At 41.7% G+C, this 24,780-nt stretch overlaps 1 protein-coding gene across 1 annotated transcript in view; it reads left to right on the top strand.

The window, feature by feature from the left end:
- The window catches only part of lin28b (lin-28 homolog B (C. elegans)), a 43,123-nt gene extending 22,324 nt beyond the window's left edge, over positions 1 to 20,799 (top strand). Inside the window, exon 4 of the mRNA XM_038968841.1 lies at positions 19,595 to 20,799. Coding sequence (XP_038824769.1) covers positions 19,595 to 19,817 — 223 coding nt within the window. The 3' untranslated portion in view covers positions 19,818 to 20,799. The remainder of the gene's footprint in view (positions 1 to 19,594) is intronic.
- Positions 20,800 to 24,780: the final 3,981 nt, after the last annotated feature.

Raw genomic sequence — 24,780 nt, forward strand, 5'->3', positions numbered from 1 at the left:
ACCGCCTGGTATATAGGTCCTGGATGGCAGGAAGCTTGGCCCCAGTGATGCACTGGGCCGTACGGACTACCCTCTGTAGTGCCTTGCGGTCGGAGGCCGTGCAGTTGCCATACCAGGCGATGATGCAACCAGTCAGGATGCTCTCGATGGTGCAGCTGTAGAACCTTTTGAGGCTCTGAGGACCCATGCCAAATATTTTCAGTGTCCTGAGGGGGAATATGCGTTGTCGTGTCCTCTTCACAATTGTCTTGGTGTGTTTGGACCATGATAGTTTAGGTGATATGGACACCAAGGAACTTGAAGCTCTCAACCTGCTCCTCTACAGCCCCATCGATGAGAATGGGGGTGTGCTCGGTCCTCCTTTTTCTGTAGTCCACAATCATCTCCTTTGTCTTGATCACGTTGAGTGAGGGGTTGTTGTCCTGGCACCACATGGCCAGGTCTCTGACCTCCTCCCTATAGGCTGTCTCATCGTTGTTGGTGATCAGGCCTACCACAGTTGTGTCATCGGCAAACTTGATGATGGTGTTGGAGTCGTGCTTGGCCATGCAGTCATGGGTGAACAGGGAGTACAGGAGGGGACTGAGCACACACCCCTGAGGGGCACCTGTGTTGAGGATCAGCATGGTATATGTTGTTATCTACCCTTACCACTTGGGGGTGGCCTTTCATTGTCTCCAAGTGTCTGTGGAAAGCAGGCTGAACCAGGTTTTCCTCTAAGATTTTGCCTGTGCTTAGCTCTATTCCGTTTCTTTTTATCCTAAAGAACTCCCTATTCCTTGCCGAGGACAAGCATACCCATAACATGATGCAGCCACCACCATGCTTGAAATTATAAAGAGTGGTTCTCAGTGATGTGTGGTGTTGGATTTGCCTCAAACATAGAACTTTGTATTCAGGACATGAAGTCAATTTCTTTGCCACGTTTTTTGCAGTTTTACTTTATTGCAAAAAGGATGCATGTTTTGGAAAAAATGTATTCTGTACTAGCTTCCTTTTCATGCTGTCATTTAGGTTAGTATTGTAGAGTAACTACAATGTTGTTGATCCATCCTCAGTTCTCATATCAAAACCATTAAACTCATGGTGAAATCCCTGAGCAGTTTCCTTCCTCTCCGGCAACTGAGTTAGGAAGGACGCCTGTATCTTTGTAGTGAGTGGGTGTATTGATACACCATCCAAAATGTAGTTCATAACACCATCCAAAGTGTAGTTCATAACTTCACCATGCTCAAAGGGATATTCAATGTGAACGTTCGTCTCATTCTGAGATCCTGAGTGCTCTGGAGCAAGTTTTATTATGTATAAAATGGAAGAAGTTTGGAACCACCAAGACTCTTCAAAGTCTGCTTTTTTCTTCTTTAGGCTTGCCATATCAAAGGGATTGAATACTTACTGACTCAAGAAATTTCAGCTTTTCATTCTGAATTTGTAAAAAAATCTAAAAACAATTTCACTAACATTATAGGGTATTGTGTGGAGGCCAGTGACACAAAACCTAAATGTAATAGATTTTACACTCAGGCTGTAACACAACAAAATGTGGAAAAAGTCAAGGAGTATGAATACTTTCTGAAGGCACTGTATATCTGCATAGACCAAATCATTGTGTGATTGATATAGCTTTCTGGCTATCCAATCTCTCTCTTAATCAGGTGTGAAAATAATTAAGGTTTCCTCTTTAGTAATAAAATTATCTGCCGAAAGGGTTCCCTGGATGTTTTACACCAGTGAATAATTCAGTATAATTGGGGCTACTTTGTGGTTGGTTATCTCCATGGGGATTTGGAAGGGGGGCTACTTTGTGGTTGGTTATCTCCCATAGTGATTTTTATTGTGTTGAGGATGGGAATCTGTGTTGGTTGGTTGGTAGCAGGTACTTAAGTTTGATTATACCTCTTGTTCTCTGCTGCTTAAGCCTTACCGTATTCTTCCACGGGCTGGACAGAACTAGAACTACAACCATACTTGAACACATCAGTGTATAAGTCCTGCGTTCCAATTATCTGTCCTTTCTCTTAAAGTGTGCACTTGTTTACTTCCCTTCGTGGATTTAAAAGGAAAGGACTGTCAAAAGAAATATGGTGGAAACTCGTCACACTTTATTTGGATAGTCCAGATAGTCCGTGTATAGATGCTCTACAGATGGTTGATAGTATGATCATCTGTTGACAAGCAACTGCTTGATAAGGTTAGGGGTAGGTTTAGAGTAAGGGTTAAGTTCAGTGTTTTGTTTTAGTAGTTGAAATGTTACTGACAGCCATGGGAAGATGAGTTCAAGTCAAAGTGCCAGGGTTAGAGGTTCCAAAATCATTCTATGAATCATTCAACGCAACAAGCTGTTGTAAATTTGGCTCGCATGCTGCCCAAATTGTGGCCTTCCTGACTCTTAAGAGCCTGTGATAAAACTTAATCCACAGGTATTTTTTAGAAGCTATTGATCCTCTGTAGCTAAATGATGCACTCTTATTTTATTTATGTAGGTTCATAAATAGATGGTCTTTAGAGCATCTACAGATGGACTATCCAAATAAAGTGTTACCGGAAACTCTGTTTAGCCCGTACTTTCACCAATCAAATGCATGGGGAGGAGTGCACAAGTACAAACATTGAGAGAAGTGACATACAGTTCTTAGTTCTTGCACTAAAGTTGCCAGTTGATATTATTAGATGCCAAACTGTTAGACAACCCTAACTCATTATACATCAGTATAATGTTAGGGGTTTAGGATATGCAGAGAAGTGCTATATTAGGGTGGCAGGTAGCCTAGCATTTAAGAGAGTTGGGCCAATAACCGGAAGGTTTCTCGTTTGTAAATAAGAATTTGTTCTTAACTGACTTGCCTAGTTAAATAAATAAATGAATTAATCCCCTAGCCGACTAGGTGAAAAATCTGTTGATGTGCCATTTAGCAAGACACTTAACCCTAATTGCTCCTGTAAGTTGCTCTGGATAAGCTAAATTACAAAATAATTAAAGATTTGCAGTTTAAGGTTGACTCAAACTAAAGGAATATTTCACCACTCAATCCATTTTAAGTGAAACAGTAAACCAAAGTTGAAAATAGGTATAAATTACCTCTCGGCAATTGAGTTAGTCACATAGGATTTATATGGTCCTGTTTCAGCTCATATCTGTCAGAAGTTATGTGGTTGCTGTGGTTACTTTCTGGTACTCACTAAGGAGAATTGGGATTTGGTCATTTAACCTTCTGAGCAATAACTGTTTCTTGTTTTGCTCAATACAAATTAGGGTTGCAAACTTCTGCTAACTCTCCCAACAATCCATGTTTTTACCTGATGGGAATCTTTTAACCAGGACTTCTGGAAAACCTAGGAATTTGTGGAAAGTTTTTGCAATCCTAATCCCAATAATAAATGGTACAATAATTTTACCATCACCAATTTATCTTGGCATATTCATTCAAATATAAAGAGTTTATTCTCAACACTCATAAGAGTTAATTTAACACTAAAACAGTGTTTACTTTCAGTGTTAAATTTACACTGACACATTTGCTGTCACCATGAATTCATAACGGAATAAAAGGAGAATAAGCCATATGATGCCCTACAAATGTTTTGTCATTGCACCAATCCCAGGGAGGAATATTACGGATGGTGTGTCCACACTTCTCTGAGGAGGCAAGGACATATGAGGCGGTCTAGGCTATATTTAGGTCAAGTCCCGAATGGCACCCTATTCTCTATATACAGTAGTGCACTACATTTGACCAGATTCATATGGGCCCTGGTCAAAAGTAGTGCAGGAATTGGGGGCCATTTTGTATTACTGAGGTAACCACCACAAGCTCCTTAGTAACCCACAAGGTCCCAGTGAAGTGTGTCTAAACCATTTCATAGCTCGGTAAGAGCACATAATGGGAATATTGAGATGACAAGATCTTATTGCTTAACTAAACAAGATGTCAATTCCTGTTTAAGCCTGTTTGGTTATTGAATTGGGTATGGAGTTTGTATCACGCAATTGCGTTTTTTTTGTTATAGCATTGCCTTTTTCAATTCAATTTTCTCAGGCAGTTAATTTGGAATTGAAATGTACTTGACCCTTGATCGGCAGATAGTTTTTTATGAGAGAGACAGGGAGATCTCCCAACGGTTCATCTCAACATCCTTCCTTAAGTGCAGCATTCTTTTAAAACATTTCTGCTGCTGTGCTCTTTATTTGTTGGTCTTTAACAGTGATCTTAAAGACTCAACGAAATGCACCAAGGCTAGCTTCTAATGCTCACCATCGATTGTGTCTGAGAATCAATGCAATAGAATGCCAACTGTTGTTTTCCCAAGCCATAATGTCTTTCAATACAATGCACCAACTGTGTTCCATGCAACTTCGAGAAAGCTCCCTATATGAGGATTGTAATTGAGGATGAATAACACTAATGTCTTTGATCCAACTTTAAAACTTTTGGTACTAATAAATAAATAATGTAAATATATATACACTGCTCAAAAAAATAAAGGGAACACTTAAACAACACAATGTAACTCCAAGTCAATCACACTTCTGTGAAATCAAACTGTCCACTTAGGAAGCAACACTGATTGACAATAAATTTCACATGCTGTTGTGCAAATGGAATAGACAAAAGGTGGAAATTATAGGCAATTAGCAAGACACCCCCAATAAAGGAGTGATTCTGCAGGTGGTGACCACAGACCACTTCTCAGTTCCTATGCTTCCTGGCTGATGTTTTGGTCACTTTTGAATGCTGGCGGTGCTCTCACTCTAGTGGTAGCATGAGACGGAGTCTACAACCCACACAAGTGGCTCAGGTAGTGCAGCTCATCCAGGATGGCACATCAATGCGAGCTGTGGCAAGAAGGTTTGCTGTGTCTGTCAGCGTAGTGTCCAGAGCATGGAGGCGCTACCAGGAGACAGGCCAGTACATCAGGAGACGTGGAGGAGGCCGTAGGAGGGCAACAACCCAGCAGCAGGACCGCTACCTCCGCCTTTGAGCAGGAGGAGCACTGCCAGAGCCCTGCAAAATGACCTCCAGCAGGCCACAAATGTGCATGAGAAGTGGTCTGTGGTCACCACCTGCAGAATCACTCCTTTATTGGGGGTGCCTTGCTAATTGCCTATAATTTCCACCTTTTGTCTATTCCATTTGCACAACAGCATGTGAAATTTATTGTCAATCAGTGTTGCTTCCTAAGTGGACAGTTTGATTTCACAGAAGTGTGATTGACTTGGAGTTACATTGTGTTGTTTAAGTGTTCCCTTTATTTTTTTGAGCAGTGTATATATATTTATATTATTTATTTATTTTTTCCACAATTCCTGACATTTAATCCAAGTAAAAATGCCCTGTCATAGGTCACTTAGGATCACCAGTTTATTTTAAGAATGTGAAATGTCAGAATAATAGTAGAGAGAATGATTTATTTCAGCTTTTATTTCTTTCATCACATTCCCAGTGGGTCAGAAGTTTACATACACTCAATTAGTATTTGGTAGCATTGCCTTGAAATTGTTTAACTTGGGTCAAATGTTTGGGTAGCCATCCACAAGCTTCCCACAATAAGTTGGGTGAATTTTGGCCCATTCCTCCTGACAGAGCTGGTGTAACTGAGTCAGGTTTGTAGGCCTCCTTGCTCGCACACGCTTTTTCAGTTCTGCCCACAAATTTTATCTATAGGATTGAGGTCAGGGCTTTGTGATGACCACTCCAATACCTTGACTTTGTTGTCCTTAAGCCATTTTGCCACAATGTTGGAAGGATGCTTGGGGTCATTGTCCATTTGGAAGACCCATTTGCGACCAAGCTTTTAACTTCCTGACTGATGTCTTGAGATGTTGCTTCAATATATCCACATACTTTTCCTACCTCATGATGCCATCTATTCTGTGAAGTGCACCAGTCCCTCCTGCAGCAAAGCACCCCCACAACATGATGCTGCCACCCCCGTGCTTCACGGTTGGGATGGTGTTCTTCGGCTTGCAAGCATCCCCCTTTTTCCTCTAAACATAACGATGGTCATTATGGCCAAACAGTTCTATTTCTGTTTATTCAGACCAGAGAACATTTCTCCAAAAAGTAAGATCTTTGTCCCCATGTGCAGTTGCAAACCGTAGTCTGGCTTTTTTATGGCGGTTTTGTAGCAGTGGCTTCTTCCTTGCTGAGTGGCCTTTCAGGTTATGTCGATATAGGTCTCATTTTACTGTGGATATACATACATACATACTTTTTTCCAGCATATTCACAAGGTCCTTTGCTGTTGTTCTGAGATTGATTTGCACTATTCGCACCAAAGTACGTTAATCTCTAGGAGACAGAACACGTCTCCTTCCTGAGCGGTATGACGGCTGCGTTGTGCCATGGTGTTTATACTTGCGTACTATTGTTTGTACAGATGAACGTGGTACCTTCAGGCATTTGGAAAATGCTCCCAAGGATGAACCAGACTTGTTGAGGTCTACAATTTTTTTTTCTGAGGTCTTGGCTGAGTTCTTTTGATTTTCCCATGATGTCAAGCAATGAGTTTGAAGGTAGGCCTTAAAATACATCCACAGGTACACCTCCAATTGACTCAAATGATGTCAATTAGCCTATCAGAAGCTCCTAAAGCCATGACATAATTTTCTGGAATATTCCAAGCTGTTTAAAGGCACAGTCAACTTAGTGTATGTAAACTTCTGACCCACTGGAATTGTGATATAGTGAGTTGTGAAATTATCTGTCTGTAAACAATTGTTGGAAAAAGTACTTGTGTCATGCACAAAGTAGATGTCCTAACCAACTTGCCAAAACTATAGTTTGTTAACAAGACATTTGTGGAGTGGTTGAAAAACAAGTTTTAATGACTCCAACCTAAGTGTATGTAAACTTCCGACTTCAACTGTGTATATTATAGTACCAGTCAAAAGTTTGGACACACCTACTCATTCAAGGATTTTTATTTTTACTATTTTCTACATTGTTGAATAATAGTAAAGACATCAAAACTATGAAATAACACACATGGAATCATGTAGTAGCCAAAAGTGTCATAACTGAGATTCTTCGAAGTAGCCAACCTTTGCCTTGATGACAGCTTTGCACACTCTTGCCATTCTCTCAACCAGCTTCATGAGGTAGTCACATGGAATGCATTTCAATTAACAGGTGTGCCTTGTTAAAAGTTAATTTGTGGAATTTTTCTTAATCCGTTTTAGCCAATCCGTTGTGTTGTGACAAGGTAGGGGTGGTATACAGATAGGGTTGCAATGGGTCGGACACTTTCCGGGAAATTTCCGGAAATTTTCCATGAGTAGTTATGCCTGGGAATTTTGCTTAAATTCATAAAAAAAGTTAGCTTGTAACAGTGAACCTTTTTTGTGGGATACACATAAAGCAATTCTAGGTCTTGTGGCATATTTTGGTTAAACTATCCCCAATTCAATGAAATTGCAACCCTCTGCATGCACAGTGCATTCTTCCATCACATTTACATCTGTTTCACAAGATCTTGCACACTAATGAGATGCTATTGAGCCCACACTACTACACTGTCTGAGCCCAGGACTACATGCTTTATGGTAAGTTTTGATTACAATACTGGGTGGGGTGAATATATTTTATGACACACAATTTTTTGTTAACTAGTAAATAGTAGCCTACAGCAAAGTGTGTCAATCATTTCTAACTTGTTAACAATTTCTGCAAGTTAGTTTTTGCTACCATTTTAGCTTTCTTGAGCCTGCTAACGGAGGAGTGTTAATTCACCTGTTTCCATACATGTTTTATTTTAAAACATTTATCTTACAAAGGACTTGTTTAATTTAACTGCGTAACTATTTATCTGTACATGGAATTGTATTTGTTAAAAAAAAAAAATCTTCTAATCTTTACAGGACAATGCCACGGCACTATCTGATGTGTGGAGACATTTCACTGCAGCTAATGTAGAATGAAAAGCTGTGTACATTTGCAAATACTCTGCCAAATCATATGTGAAGAATGCAACAAAGATGCAGAATCATCTGGCCAAGTGCATAAAGTTCCCTCAGCACTCACAACAAGCAACCTCTGACAAAGGTCCCTCTACTTCTATGTGAGGTGAAAATGATGAATCAGACACCTTATCGATAGAAACAGCTCATGGTCCTCCTGGAATCAGACTTTTTTTGACTTAATGGAGGAATGCAGTCAGAGAAATGCTGATGAATGTCTTGCTCGAGCTGTGTATGTAACTGGTTCACCTCTGATGCTCACAGGCAATGTGTATTGGAAGAGATTTCTGAATGTTCTTCGCCCAGCATACACCCCTCCAACCAGACATGCTTTATCGACTCATTTGCTGGATGCAGAGTTCAAGAGAAGGTCAAGCAAATCAGAGAAATCAGACTGTATTGCAATCATCTCTGATGGGTGGTTGACTGTTAGTGGGCAAGGAATAATTAACTACATCATCTCCACCCCTCAACCAGTATTCTACAAGAGCACAGACACAAGGGACAACAGACACACCGGTCTCTACATTGCAGATGAGCTGAAGGCAGTCATCAATGACCTTGGACCACAGAAGGTATTTGCACTGGTGACAGACAATGCTGCGAACATGAAGGCTGCTTGGTCTAAAGTGGAGGAGTCCTACCCTCACATCACACCCATTGGCTGTGCTGCTCATGCATTGAATCTGCTCCTCAAGGACATCATGGCACTGAAAACAATGGATACACTCTACAAGAGAGCCAAGGAAATGGTTAGGTATGTGAAGCGTCATCAAGTTGTAGCAGCAATCTACCGCACTGAGCAGTGAGAAGAATAAGAGCACCACATTGAAGCTTCCCAGCAACACCTGTTGGGGGTGGTGTTGTCATCATGTTTGACAGTCTCCTGGAGGGGAAGGAGTCTTTCCAAGAAATGGCCATATCACAGTCTGCCGATAAGGACAGCCCCATGCCCCATCAAGAGGATCCTCCTGGATGATGTGTTTTGGGAGAGAGTGGTAAGCAGCCTGACACTCCTGAAATCTATAGCAGTAGCCATTGCACGGATTGAGGGAGACAATACCATTCTGTCTGATGTTCATGTGCATGTGTCAGCATATGGTCTCACAAGGGGTCTGAGGATCTCATCTCGGTACCTAATGGCAGTCAGGCTACCTCTGGCAAGCACATGGAGGGCTGTGCGGCCCCACAAAGAAATGCCACCCCACGACTGACCCACCGCCAAACCGGTCATGCTGGAGGATGTTGCAGGCAGCAGAACGTTCTCCACGGCGTCTCCAGACTCTGTCACGTCTGTCACATGTGCTCGTGTGCTCAGTGTGAACCTGCTTTCATCTGTGAAGAGCACAGGGCGCCAGTGGCGAATTTGAGCAGACACATGCACATTTGTGGCCTGCTGGAGGTCATTTTGCAGGGCTCTGGCAGTGCTCCTCCTTGCACAAAGGCGGAGGTAGCGGTCCTGCTGCTGGGTTGTTGCCCTCCTACGGCCTCCTCCACGTCTCCTGATGTACTGGCCTGTCTCCTGGTAGCGCCTCCATGCTCTGGACACTACGCTGACAGACACAGCAAACCTTCTTGCCACAGCTCGCATTGATGTGCCATCCTGGATGAGCTGCACTACCTGAGCCACTTGTGTGGGTTGTAGACTCCGTCTCATGCTACCACTAGAGTGAAAGCACCGCCAGCATTCAAAAGTGACCAAAACATCAGCCAGGAAGCATAGGAACTGAGAAGTGGTCTGTGGTCACCACCTGCAGAACACTCCTTTATTGGGGGTGTCTTGCTAATTGCCTATAATTTCCACCTTTTGTCTATTCCATTTGCACAACAGCATGTGAAATTTATTGTCAATCAGTGTTGCTTCCTAAGTGGACAGTTTGATTTCACAGAAGTGTGATTGACTTGGAGTTACATTGTGTTGTTTAAGTGTTCCCTTTATTTTTTTGAGCAGTGTATATTGGAAGGATTTAATCATCTGCAATTATGTCTCCTTATGATAAGGTAAAAGGTTTATGTTTCTGTCTCCATATTTATTATATGGTAAATATATCCAATGCAAGAAACATCTACATTTGAGTGGTATTAATATTAATTTGCATATATTCCCGTTAATTCCCACGTAAAGTGTCCACCTTTGAATATTCCCCAAAATGTACAACCCTATATACAGAAGATATACACTGGCATTAAAATCTGCCAGTGTATGTAACCAATAACATTTGATTAACAGGTGTGTCTTAAGTTAATTTGTGGAATTTTTTCCTTCTTAATGCATTTGAGCCAATCACTTGTGTTGAGACAGGGTAGAGCGGTATACCGAAGATAGCCCTATTTGGTAAAAGACCAAGTCCATATTATGGCAAGAACAGCTCAAATAAGCAAAGAGAAACGACAGTCCATCATTACCTTAAGACTTGAAGGTCAGTCAATCTAGAAAATTGCAAGAACTTTGAAAGTTTCTTCAAGTGCAGTTGCAAACACCATCAAGCGCTATGATGAAACTGTCTCTATAGAGGACCGCGACTGCTGCAGAGGATAAGTTCATTTCATAGGGGAGGCAGGTAGCCTAGTGGTTAGAGCGTTGGACTTGTAACCGAAAGGTTGCAATATCAAATCCCCGAGCTGACAAGGTAAAAATCTGCCCTGTTCCTAGGCCGTCATTGAAAATAAGAATTTGTTCTTAAGTGACTTGCCTAGTTAAATAAAGTAACATACACATCAACTGTTCAGAGGAGACTGTGAATCAGGCCTTCATGGTCAAATTGCTGCAAAGAAACCACTTCTACTAGACTCCGAGTAGGTGAACGGATCTCTGCATGTGTGGTTCCCACCGTGAAGCATGGGAGGAGGTGGTGTGGGGGTGCTTTGCTGATGACATTGTCTGTGATTTATTTAGAATTCAAGGCACACTTAACCAGAATGGCTACCACACCTGCGACTCACAAAAACATGGCGGTTGGAACCAAAAGTCTACCTTGTCACAACACAACTGATTGGCTCAAACGCATTAAGAAGTAAAGAAATTTGGCATATTCACTTTTAACAAGTCACACTTGTTAATTGAAATGCATTCCAGGGGACTACCTCATGAAGCTGGTTGAGAGAACGCCAAGAATGTGCAAATCAAGGTAAAGGGTGGCTACTTTGAAGAATCTCAAATAAAATATATTTAATTTGTTTAACACTTTTTTTGGTTACTACATGATGATTACTACATTTTTTTTGGTTACTACTACATGTTATTTCATAGTTTGTCTTCACTATTATTCTACAATGTAGAAAATAGTAATTAAAAAAATTAAAACCTGGAATGAGTAGGTGTCAATTTTGACTCTACTGTGTGTACTACTGACTACTACATGCAACAATAAGAAAGGAGGACCAAGGCACTCTTCATATAATTAATTAAAATGTCTTTATTAGTATGGCATGTTCAATAGAAACAAAGTTTAGAAAATCCGACGCGTTTCGGCTGCATGGCCTTCGTCAGGGAGTACAAAAAAATAATACAATGTCCTCTTAAAACAGCTTTTCCAATTAGCCCTAATTAGAAGAGGGAGTGGTTACAAAATTGATTGGACACACCTAGTAAGCAATACTATACACATTAAAAAGTGAAATACTGTAGCTATGTTATCATAAAAATACAAGTCCAAGCTAGAAGTATCAGAACACTTAAAGGTAGTTGAAGTGTCAAGAATAAGAAAGCAATATATTCCATAGTACACTAGAACACAGCAAAACATGAACAACAGTCTAAACATAGCTGAGGGCAATTGAGCCAAATCAAATTCTATTTGTCACATACACATGGTTAGCAGATGTTAATGCGAGTGTAGCAAAATGCTTGTGCTTCTAGTTCCGACAATGCAGTAATAACCAACGAGTAATCTAACCTAACAATTCCACAACTACTACCTTATACACACAAGTGTAAAGGGATAAAGAATATGTACATAAAGATATGAGTGACGGTACAGAACGGCATACGCAAGATGCAGTAGATGGTATCGAGTACAGTATATACATATGAGATGAGTAATGTACGGTATGTAAACATAAAAGTGCATAGTTTAAAGTGGCTAGTGATACATGTATTACATAAAGATGGCAAGATGCAGTAGATGATATAGAGTACAGTATATACATATACATTATATTAAGTGGCATTGTTTAAAGTGGCTAGTGATACATTTTTGATCAATTTCCATTATTAAAGTGAGCTGGAGTTGAGTCAGTATGTTGGCAGCAGCCACTCGATGTTAGTGGTGGCTGTTTAACAGTCTGATGGCCTTGAGATAGAAGCTCTTTTTCAGTCTCTCGGTCCCTGCTTTGATGCACCTGTACTGACCTCGCCTTCTGGATGATAGCGGGGTGAACAGGCAGTGGCTCGGGTGGTTGTGGTCCTTGATCTTTATGGCCTTCCTGTGACATCAGGTGGTGTAGGTGTCCTGGAGGGCAGGTAGTTTGCCCCCAGTGATGCGTTGTGCAGACCTCACTACCCTCTGGAGAGCCTTACGGTTGTGGGCGGAGCAGTTGCCGTACCAGGCGGTGATACAGCCCGACAGGATGCTCTCGATTGTGCATCTTTAGAAGTTTGTGAGTGCTTTTGGTGACAAGCCGAATTTCTTCAGCCTCCTGAGGTTGAAGAGGCGCTGCTGCGCCTTCTTCACAACGCTGTCTGTGTGGGTGGACCAATTCAGTTTGTCCGTGATGTGTACGCCGAGGAACTTAAAACTTACTACCCTCTCCACTACTGTCCCGTCGATGTGGATAGGGGGGTGCTCCCTCTGCTGTTTCCTGAAGTCCACAATCATCTCCTTTGTTTTGTTGACGTTGTGTGAGGTTATTTTCCTGACACCACACTCCGAGGGCCCTCACCTCCTCCCTGTAGGCCGTCTCGTCGTTGTTGGTAATCAAGCCTACCACTGTAGTGTCATCCGCAAACTTGATGATTGAGTTGGAGGCGTGCATGGCCACGCAGTCGTGGGTGAACAGGGAGTACAGGAGAGGGCTCAGAACGCACCCTTGTGGGGCCCCAGTGTTGAGGATCAGCGGGGTGGAGATGTTGTTACCTACCCTCACCACCTGGGGGGCGGCCCGTCAGGAAGTCCAGTACCCAGTTGCACAGGGCGGGGTCGAGACCCAGGGTCTCGAGCTTGATGACGAGTTTGGAGGGTACTATGGTGTTAAATGCTGAGCTGTAGTCGATGAATAGCATTCTCACATAGGTATTCCTCTTGTCCAGATGGGTTAGGGCAGTGTGGTTGCGTCGTCTGTGGACCTATTGGGGCGTTAAGCAAATTGGAGTGGGTCTAGGTTGTCAGGTAGGGTGGAGGTGATATGGTCCTTGACTAGTCTCTCAAAGCACTTCACGATGACGGGAGTGAGTGCTATGGGGCGGTAGTCGTTTAGCTGTTACCTTAGCTTTCTTGGGAACAGGAACAATGGTGGCCCTCTTGAAGCATGTGGGAACAGCAGACTGGGATAAGGATTGATTGAATATGTCTGTAAACACACCAGCCAGCTGGTCTGTGCATGCTCTGAGGACGCGGCTGGGGATGCCGTCTGGGCCTGTAGCCCTGCGAGGGTTTTGGTAGCGGGCCGTGTCAGTGGCACTGTATTGTCCTCAAAGTGAGCAAAGAAGTTATTTAGTCTGTCTGGGAGCAAGACATCCTGGTCCGTGACAGGACTGGTTTTCTTTTTGTAATCCGTGATTGACTGTAGACCCTGCCACATACCTCTTGTGTCTGAGCCGTTGAATTGCAACTCTACTTTGTCTCTCTACTGACGCTTAGCTTGTTTGATTGCCTTGCGGAGGGAATAGCTACACTGTTTGTATTCGGTCATGTTTCCGGTCACCTTGCCCTGGTTAAAAGCAGTGGTTCGCGCTGTCCACTAGACGACAGCGAATGGACCCATCACAACCCTACAGGAAGGGTGAGAAATCCATATCTTCATTTAAACCAGGGTATTTAGTGGCCTGTAGTTTGTAAATCCAAAAACTTTCCCTTTGGTTTAACTGTGAAAGACGGTCCCCTTTTCTAATAGAGGCCGGAATATGATTAATACATTTTAATTAATTATTGGTCCTCCTTTCTTTTTGATGACCAATTTACACCTTTTACCAAAGAGCACCTTCTGTCTACCAAAATGTACTATTGTGTACCTTAGTAGCGCTTCCCTTCCTCCTCTTTCTACTAGTTAAGCATGGCACTTGGGTGGTGCTTAGAGGAAGCAGCTCCACAGTCATTTTTTTCTGTGTTTTTGAGGACATTTTACAACTCAAACTATGGATTTTATCCAAAAGGCTACAAGATGTTCCTATTCCCATGAAGAGGGCCAAAGGATTATTACCACTACCTCATTGCTAGATGAGATGACAGCCACAGAGAATACTGGAATGGACTTAAACAAGGCTGACAGAGACTTGCAACACCTTATGGAGAAAGATACCAAACTTGACCTCAATTCTATCACCTTGTCTATTGGAGGAAAGGCCTAATCCCCAGAGGACTCCGTATTATGAAATTTCCAGCTAATGGAGCACAAGGTAAAACTGAATTTAGAGATAAATGGGAGGCTATTCTCAACAAGTGTTCTTTTGACCTAATGCTACTTCTAATAGAAGAATCTAAAAAGGACAGACAAGTAGTCCAAACAGAAATTGAAGAAGTAAAAAGGAAAATCACAGAACACAGTGATAATTCTAACAAAGCACAATGTGATGAGATCTTGAAAGAGAAAGTAGACACATTCACTCTGACATTGAAACAAGACAAGCTAAGAAAATTTAGAAGAGATGAAGTAGACTATAGAGATGGCAAGGTCTTTGCCTGGAGAAGACCAACGCGCGAGAATTCAGAATCACATCCGCAGAGGAGGAAGCCTAGATCTTTTTCTTTGAACTTTACAAGCAGTGACGATGAGGATCACCCCAGACACTCAGAGGCCAGCTCCTCCCAAGATTTTTTTAGATCTGTAAGAGGAGTCACGCAGGTTCCTCAACAAGAGAGGGAGAGGACACGGAAGAGGCCAACACGGAGGGGGAGGAAGAAATCAAGACTATCCAACCAGACGGAGCCGGACCAGAACAAGGCTGTGATCAACATTTCTGGAGAACCCCTCTCTGATGATTGCATAAGGGTCTTGTCTAAAGGACTGTCCTTTGCCCCCACATATTCAACTAATGCCTTTAATACAAAGATTGACCTATTTCGTTTCTACAGGAATCTACATCTGAAGGCCTGGTACAAGCAGAACATCTCTCCAACTACAGACACCAGTGTCTCAGGTCAGGCAGTTTCTGGTCCCTCAAAAACACCTTTTAAGCCCAAGTCCACCTTTTGTCCCATCGGCCAGAATGCCACACTAAATACATTTTCCAAGAAAGTGAATTTTGATGTGGAGAATCTGTTTAAGGGTAAAATTGACTCCAACCAAACACGACGTAATCTTTCTAAGACAGAGAGGGATGCAGTTGAATCATTGTCTTAAAATGAACGGATTGTGGTTAAAAAAGCAGACAAAGGTGGCGCTACAGTGATGTGGAGTAAAGACAAATATGTGACAGAAGCCTACCGTCAATTAGACAATGATGAATTCTACCAATCTCTTACCTTCAACCCTACAGAGGACCTAAACTGAATTGAAAGGGATCCTCACAGGAGCTAAGGAGAATGGCTACATTTCAGTACATTTCATGTACTTCTGAGCCCTCTCCTGTACTCCCTGTTCACCCACGACTGCGTGGCCATGCACGCCTCCAACTCAATCATCAAGTTTGCGGATGACACTACAGTGGTAGGCTTGATTACCAACAACGACGAGACGGCCTACAGGGAGGAGTTGAGGGCCCTCGGAGTGTGGTGTCAGGAAAATAAAAATAACAGGAAAAAGAAATAACAGGAAAATAACCTCACACTCAACGTCAGCAAAACAAAGGAGATGATTGTGGACTTCAGGAAACAGCAGAGGAAGCACCCCCCTATCCACATCGACGGGACAGTAGTGGAGAGGGTAGTACATTTTAAGTTCCTCGGCGTACACATCACGGACAAACTGAATTGGTCCACCCACACAGACAGCGTTGTGAAGAAGGCGCAGCAGCGCCTCTTCAACCTCAGGAAGCTGAAGAAATTCTGCTTGTCACCAAAAGCACTCAAACTTCTACAGATGCACAATCGAGAGCATCCTGTCGGGCTGTATCACCGCCTGGTACGGCAACTGCTCCGCCCACAACCGTAAGGCTCTCCAGAGGGTAGTGAGGTCTGCACAACGCATCACTGGTGGCAAACTACCTGCCCTCCAGGACACCTACACCACCCGATGTCACAGGAAGGCCATTAAGATCATCAAGGACAACAACCACCCGAGCCACTACCTGTTCACCCCGCTATCATCCAGAAGGCGAGGTCAGTACAGGTGCATCAAAGCAGGGACCGAGCGACTGAAAAAGAGCTTCTATCTCAAGGTTAAACAGCCACCACTAACATTGAGTGGCTGCTGCCAACATACTGACTCAACTCCAGCTCACTTTAATAATGGAAATTGATCAAAAATGTATCACTAGCCACTTTAAACAATGCCACTTAGAGTACAGTATATACATATACATTATATTATCATCTACTGCATCGTGCCATCTTTATGTAATACATGTATCACTAGCCACTTTAAACTATGCACTTTTATGTTTACATACCGTACATTACTCATCTCATATGTATATACTGTACTCGATACCATCTACTGCATCTTGCGTATGCCGTTCTGTACCATCACTCATATCTTTATGTACATATTCTTTATCCCTTTACACTTGTGTGTGTGTATAAGGTAGTAGTTGTGGAATTGTTAGATTACTCGTTGGTTATTACTGCATTGTCGGAACTAGAAGCACAAGCATTTTGCTACACTCGCATTAACATCTGCTAACCATGTGTATGTGACAAATAGAATTTGATTTGGCTCAATTGCCCTCAGCTATGTTTAGACTGTTGTTCATGTTTTGCTGTGTTCTAGTGTACTATGGAATATATTGCTTTCTTATTCTTGACACTTCTCCCAGTCATATTTAAGGTTAGAACTACCTTTAAGTGTCCTGATACTGATCCCTGACGAAGTCCATGCAGCCGAAACGCGTCAAATTTTTAAAACTTTATTAGTATGGCATGTTCAATAGAAAAAGGCATTTTAATTAATTATATGAAGAGTGCCTTGGTCCTCCTTTCTTTTTGATGACCAATTTACCCCTTTTACCAAAGAGCACCTTCTATCTACCAAAATGTACTATTGTGTACCTTAGTAGCGCTTCCCTTCCTCCTCTTTCTACTAGTGGAACATGCAACAATTTAAATGATTTTACTGAGTTACAGTTCATATAAGGAAATCAGTCAGTTGAAATAAATTCATTAGGCCCTAATCTATGTATTTCACATGACTGGGAATACAGATATACATCTGTTGATCACAGACACCTTAAATAAAGGTAGGGGTGTGGATCAGAAAACCAGTCACTATCTGCTGTGACAACCGTTTGCCTCATGCAGCGTGACATCTCCTTCACATAGAGTTGATCAGGCTGTTGATTGTGGAATGTTGTCTCACTCTTCAATGGCTGTGTGAAGCTGCTGGATATTGGCGGGAACTGGAACACGCCGATCCAGAGCATCCCAAGCATGCTGAATAGGTGACATGTCTGGTGAGTATGTAGCCATGGAAGAACTGGGGCATTTTCATCTTCCAGGAATTGTGTACAGATCCTTACAACATGGGGCCGTGCATTATCATGGTGATGACGGCAGATGAATGGCACAACAATGGGCCTCAGGATCTAGTCACGGCATCTCTGTGCATTCAAATCGCCATCAATAAAATACAATTGTGTTTGTTGTCCGTAGTTTATGCCTGCCCATAACATAACACCACCATGTGGCACTCTGTTCACAACATTGACATCAGAAAACCACTCGTCCACAAGATACCATACACGCTGTCTGCATCAGATGACCTGGCCTCCAATCACCTGACCTCAACCCAATTGAGATGGTTTGGGATGAGTTGGACTGCAGAGTGAAGGAAAATCAGCCAACATATGTGGGAACTCCTTCAAGACTATTGGAAAGCGTTCCTCATGAAGCTGATTGAGAGAATGCCAAGAGTGTGCAAAGCTGTCATCTAGGCAAAGGGTGGCTACTTTGAAGACCATAAAATATATTTTGATTTGTTTAAAAAATATATTTTGATTTGTTTAACACCTTTTTTTTGTTTACTACATGATTCCATATGTGCTATTTCATAGTTTGTCTTCACTATTATTTCACAATGTAGAAAATAGTAAAAATATAGAAAAACCCTTGAATGAGTAGGTGTGTCCAAACTTGACTGATTCTGTGTATATATATATATATGTATAAATATAGATGAAACTGCTGGGTAGTGACAATAGTTTCTGGTGTTGCAAAAGGATTTATGGCCTTTGTTATGCTGCCATCTAGTGGAGGAAAGAGCACTTCTACAGAAATCAAAGGGAATCCTTGATAAGGCCCAATAATCTCCACCTCAGTGGGAAAAGTACCCAGTTGTCATATAGAAATAGAAAATGATTCAAGTGAAAGTCACCCAGTAAAATACTACTTGAGTGAACGTCTAAAAGTATTTGTTTTGAAATATTTAAGTATAAAAAATAAAAGTATAAATTATTTCAAATTCCTTATGAAGCAAACCAGACAACACCATTTTCTTGTTTTTAAAATGTACAGATAGCCAGGGGAACACTCAGACAATTTACAAACAAAGCATTTGTGTTTAGTGAGTCTGCCAGATCAGAGGCAGTAGGGATGACCAGGGATGTTCTCTTGATAAGTGCATGAATTGGACCCAATTTCCTGTCCTGCTAAGCATTCAAAATGTACTTTTGGGTGTCAGGGAAAATGTATGGATTAAAAAGTACATTATTTCCTTTAGGAATGTAATGAAGTAAAAGTAGTCAAAAAGATAAACAGTAAAATACAGATACCCAAAAAATTAAGTAGTACTTTAAAGTATTGTTACTTAAGTACTTTACACCGCTGATCAGCCCATAGCACTGGGTTGATGTCAGGAGATTGCTTTTATTCTTTTGGGTAACACTTTACATAAAGCTGACTGGTATAATACAATCTTATAAAATGTAATAATGTATGAGGCTTTATATTGTCTATAATGTCTTGTAGGGCGGCAGGCAGCCTAGTGGTTAGAGCGTTGGACTAGTAACCGAAAGTTTGTTCTTAACTGACTTGCCTAGTTAAATAAAGGTAAAATAAATACATAAATAATAATTAGGCTTGTAAAATGTCACGTCTCTCTATGTAATACATTTTCATCTGATGTTTAGTCAAGATTACTTTGACGATAATAACAGATAAAGCCTAATGACAAGACTTGTCGTGTATTATAGCTCCATCGTAATACATTATACCTGTTGACTCCTGCGATATCCAATTATTACTTCATTCTTATTTGAGTCATTGAATGTTGTTTTCATACGAGTAGCAAATTGGGTGACAACGTTTTATGTCCTTTACCTGTTCCTCCTTCTCTCCCTCCTTCTCTCATCCTTTCCTCTCCATTCCACTCCTACTGTCCTCTGTCCAGCTGTTATAACTGTGGAGGTCTGGACCACCATGCCAAGGAGTGTGGCCTGCCCCCCCAGCCAAAGAAATGCCACTACTGCCAGAGCATCAGGCACATGGTGGCCCAGTGTCCCCACAAGGTGCTGGCGGCCCCCACAGGCTTTCAGGACCCCCTGCACCCCTCTACCTCGGCCCACATGTACCCCGCCGACGAGGAGGAGCGCTCGGGCTCGTCCCCCCCTTGAGGGCCTCTCGCCCTCCCCAGAGGAGCTACCCCAGTCACACAGCGTTGGCCCCCAGAGGGGGGGGAAATAGGGGGAGAGCTGTACCTCCTGACCCCTGACTCCCCTCACCTAAGGAACCCCCCTTAACCCCCACCCCTAATCTACCTCGCACTTGTGGAAATAATAGGTCTATTTTTGGCGGGACCAGCGCAGCTATGGCAACGATCGTCAGGGGTACGGATGTATGTGAATGTGTGTGACTGACTGGCTGTCTTCCGGTGGCAGCTATGACAACCATTGCTGGGGATACGGATTCATGTGAATGACTGTCTCTTTCTGTGTGACTGGTCTCAATCAGTGCAGCTCAAGAGACGATATGGTCTTACAGAGAAACAAGGTTGGCGGAATCTGATGACTGTCTTGGTTAGATGACTCTCTGGGTTAGATGATGTCATCCATAACTCTTTCTGAATAGGACTCGCTTCTCTTTTAGATTTTGGTCCACCTGGTTCATATTTATATTATATAACCGTTCCACAGGTCATGATGCGGCGATCCAGCAGAGTTTATTTGAAGCATTAAGGATTTTAAATAGGCCAGTGCTTCTTAATCCTGTGTATTTGAGTTGTATCCTTAGCATCTACACACTAGATTCAACTAATCAACTCACCACCAACTTTTTGATTATAGTTCTACCTGGCACCAAAAAGGGTTCTCCTATGGGGACAGCCGCAGAACCTTTGCGGGATCAGGATTGGGAAACACTGATAGACCCTGTATCAAAACAATGGAACCTCAACCAATCAGAAGAATAATGATTCTTTAATGTGGCCTATCCAATCAGTGTAGAGGAGATTACCATGGACACCAGAGTGAACATCATCCCAACCAGTAGCCTAACTGTCACTCCTAAACCACAGAAGATTTTCTAGTTCAGTGGTACTGACAATTGACTGCAGAGTGCATAGCATTGAATCCAGGCATGTGTGCATACTTACTTGTGTGTGAGTGGGGTTGTGTGTGAGTGGGGGTGGGGTTGTGTGTTTGTGTGGGGTGTGTGTGTGTGTGGGGGGGGGGGGGGTTGTGTGTGTGTGTGTGCGAGAGACGCTGTCCCTTTCGTAAAACAGTGGCAGACGAGAAGTTTCATCTTTGAGATTAGGGGCCAACCTCTAGCTGGACTTGCTATTAACAATAATATTTCATATAATCCTACACATGCCTCAGATAAGAAACCATATAATCAATATCCACCGATAGGTTTGTTTCAAAACAGAAAAAACACCATTATTTAATTGGACTAGATCTAGAGTTGGGTTGCTGGCTAATTAGTTGAACAATTTATAAAGTCACAATATATGTCAGTAATATATGTATGAAAGAATAGCATATTATTAAAACGGTATTAACTTTAAGTAATATTCTAACATAGTTTAAGAAAGCTCTGTATTGTGCGTAGGATTCTTTATTGTCAAGTTAGCACAGCGTTAAGTTAAAGCACCATCACACCCCTCTCTCCCTTTGACCAGTGTGACATCACTATCTCCTCCTTTCACTCTACCCCTCTCTATCACCATCTATCCCCTCTCCCCCTTTGCCGTCAAGTGCCTAGGGCCTGGAGGTTCTCCCTGACTTAATTAGGTAAACCTCAGAATCCTAGATAAAGGCTCAGTAACAGTCAAGTCTACATACCCTCTAGATCTGTGTGATGTCACAATCCCCCTCAAAACGGGATTCCAAAACACCGCTGCCGTGTTTCAAATAGTCCAGAGATTTACTAAGACAGGAAGGAGGGAGGCAGAAAAAACTAAAATGCTGGTTTTCGTATGATGTGAATCCTCTGCGAGTTTCCAGTAGCGCTTATACTAATGAAACGTGACAACTCTTCTCTGACCATATTGAATGTGAAAATAACTTCTCTGAAGTGGCACTCCACCCAAAAGTTAATGTGGGTCACTTTGGAATTGTATCTTAAATGTGCTGACAAATCAAATGACTTTGTATGACGATATCAAACTAGCTTGTGTTTTCTAAAGCTCTAAAACAAATTATGTAGGCAACCAACTGTTTTTGGTATACATTTCTGTACCAAAGAGTATGGCTTTATTTGAAGGCATTTTAAAAGTAGGACTTGTCGCTTTGCTGTTCCTGCTCCTTTGGAGTTTCTAGGGACTATTGCTGAAAGTTCAACACTGAGGTTGTTTATGTACAGCTTTTTGAATGTGTGACGTGCATCGAATCAAATCCAACAAGTGCACAACAACAGAGAGAAAGAGAATGACCAAACCACACAACAAGCACAGACCAAGCCAAGGCGAGCACTCACCTGGATAATATTCCATTTTTGGTAGTGTTTTTTTTTTTTTAACCCACAATTCCTCTCAGGATGATAAACTGTTCTCAGGGAATAAAAAAATTAATATTTTATTCTTTTGGGAATCATCCACCAAGTTTTAATGTTTCTTTACCTCATGTACTGATATTAGTTAACTACCTCTTGAGTTATGCATATTTGTGATTTTTTTTCTCCATGTTTTGTATTATTGATCTTGTATGAATAACTGTAGAACTATATTGTACTGAGGCTTTGTGTGTTTTTGAAGTGCCCTTTGTGTTGCCACAGACTTCCTGGTCTTACTTCACAGATTTTTATCAGTAATTTCAACAAAAATACTGTTTTTTGTTGTTGTTTCCAGCAAAATTCTACCTCATTTCCTGTGTTTCCTCCCGGCCCCTCCTACCACCTCTGTGCAGTTTTTCGTTACAAGCCGGCGCTGTTGGCACAGAAGTCACAATGCCGTGTCAATCAATCACATAACTGAAATAGCAGATCGGTTGTGAATATAACAATTTTTCACATCAAAGACAGTTTTTTAGGCCTTTACTTCAGTTTGAAATGGCAGTGTTAATCACCACATCCAGGGTGAATTCTCTCTGCCAGCTAAGTGTGTGTGTGTGTCAGCTTTTCCGAGCATAAAATAGTGTTGGCTTAGCTGCAGACAACAACCAGTGAGGAATCCTCCGTTTTGGGCTAGCTATATAGGCATGTCGTTGGACAAGTGTTTATACACCATTTTTATCCTAACCTCATTTAAAAAGGATTTGACTTTGTTGTAAAATAAAAAAACTTTTCTCATTGTTTGTAACCACTTGATAATGACCGGCATGAGTGGACACATGAGTGGACACGAATAAGATTGTACTGCGTATACGCACAAAGAGATGGTGCCTATTGATGTTTTGTCAGTGTAGTCCCACCGCATTACCAAATAGCTATTTTTCTCTTTGGGTTCGTCAGTAAGTGACCTAAATGTCAGCCATTTTGACAACCTCCAAAAATCGCAAGTTGTGTTGGCTCAAGACGATCATTTCTTTTTGTAAACGACACTATGTAGTTATGAGTGGCATTAATAATACTTAATATGTAAATTTTTATAATAATAGTGACCTTGCATATGTAGAGATCTTTCTTTCTTTCTTTTTTAAATTAATATTATTTTTGGACTGAAAAACCAACTACTCTGAGATTAAAAGGACAGAGTTTTTGGGTGAAGGCTGCAGTATTACAGTATAAACTCACCTCAGTCTTATAATTTGAGGTACATGATCGACTAGTTTACGCTGAAATATGAACAAAAAGTACCACAGTTTCTTCAAATCATTGTAACTACTGATTTGATTATTGTCTCATCTTGCTATCCTGTCCAGTATTTAACAGTCAGGTAGGGAATTATGTTATGTGAACCTCTCATAGGCTCTGTTCAAATACATGTATGAGCACTCCACTTTGAATACATGTCCAGTACGGTTGGAAATTGGAATATGTCACAATCAGTCATTTATAAAACACAACTGGAGACACTTTTTTTTGGAGGGATCTGTGACACAAAAAGGTGTTACAGTAGCTAGTAAAAGAGTAGGCTTTTAGGAGCGGTTGGTGACTAACTGAATTGTTGGCCGATTTGACTTATTTGTAGTTAGTTCGCTACAGCACTGCTTTTTGCGAGCAAATATAACGCTGCCTCCGAAACTGATAGGGTGTAAACCACTACATTTTGATGTTTGTGACGTCCCCACTTTCTTAGCGTGTACATGCCCAATACATCGGTTCATACTAGGTGGGATCAAGGTGCTAGTGTGGAATGTAAAAGAATACTGTCTCTCTAAGGTGGTTGTGTTCAGATTAGCTTTCTTTTGGGGACTGAGGCAACATATGATTACTTGTCTAATAGGCTGCATTCAGGAGCATTGAGTCGAATGTTTCACACACTTGTGTATGATGTACTTGACTCCCATCTTCACTGTCAGCTGCCAAACCAGGTTGACACTTGATTGACACATGCTTGAGAGTAGAGACCTAAATCAACAGTGACACGTTATTCCAGGTTCATAGAGTCTTTTCCTTCGATCCCGTTCAAGACCAAACCAGTTTGAAACATGATCCTGAATGCACCTGTTCTGTGTTATTTTAACAACCTTATTTGAACCAAAACCACTGCCTTCAGCTCAGTTTCAGAACCACTGCTTTCAGCTCTGAGTTTCAGGCCTCGGTCTGTCAAGCTGTTTATCTCAAATTATTATTCTACTGGTGATGTCCCCCAAGTTAAGACTTTTACTTGATCAGATAAAGCCTAGTGGAGGAAGATTCATTCCAAATCGACCCCTTGTCCTTAATCCTTAGCCACTCCTAGGAGAATTGTATAGATGCAACATTGCCACCTAGCTAATCTGAAGGTAAAATTAAGAGATCACCATTGTGTTTCCACCAGTGATTGGAACCAAACATGTTTTCCAATCGTTTCGTTGTGAACAGAACCATACAATTTTTTGTTCCGTTCCACTGTTCCGACTGCAAAATAAAGTTCTGAACCGGTTCGAACACCTCAAAAGGTAATGGTTTATATTGTTCCTTTCCATTCCTTTTTAAACCTCTGAAATCAACTTTTTTTTTTTTTACATTAAATGACTTCACCAGTGTGGATAGAGC

This window comes from Salvelinus namaycush, chromosome 29 (assembly GCF_016432855.1).
Source record: "Salvelinus namaycush isolate Seneca chromosome 29, SaNama_1.0, whole genome shotgun sequence".
In the NCBI taxonomy this organism is placed as follows: Eukaryota; Metazoa; Chordata; class Actinopteri; order Salmoniformes; family Salmonidae; genus Salvelinus; species Salvelinus namaycush.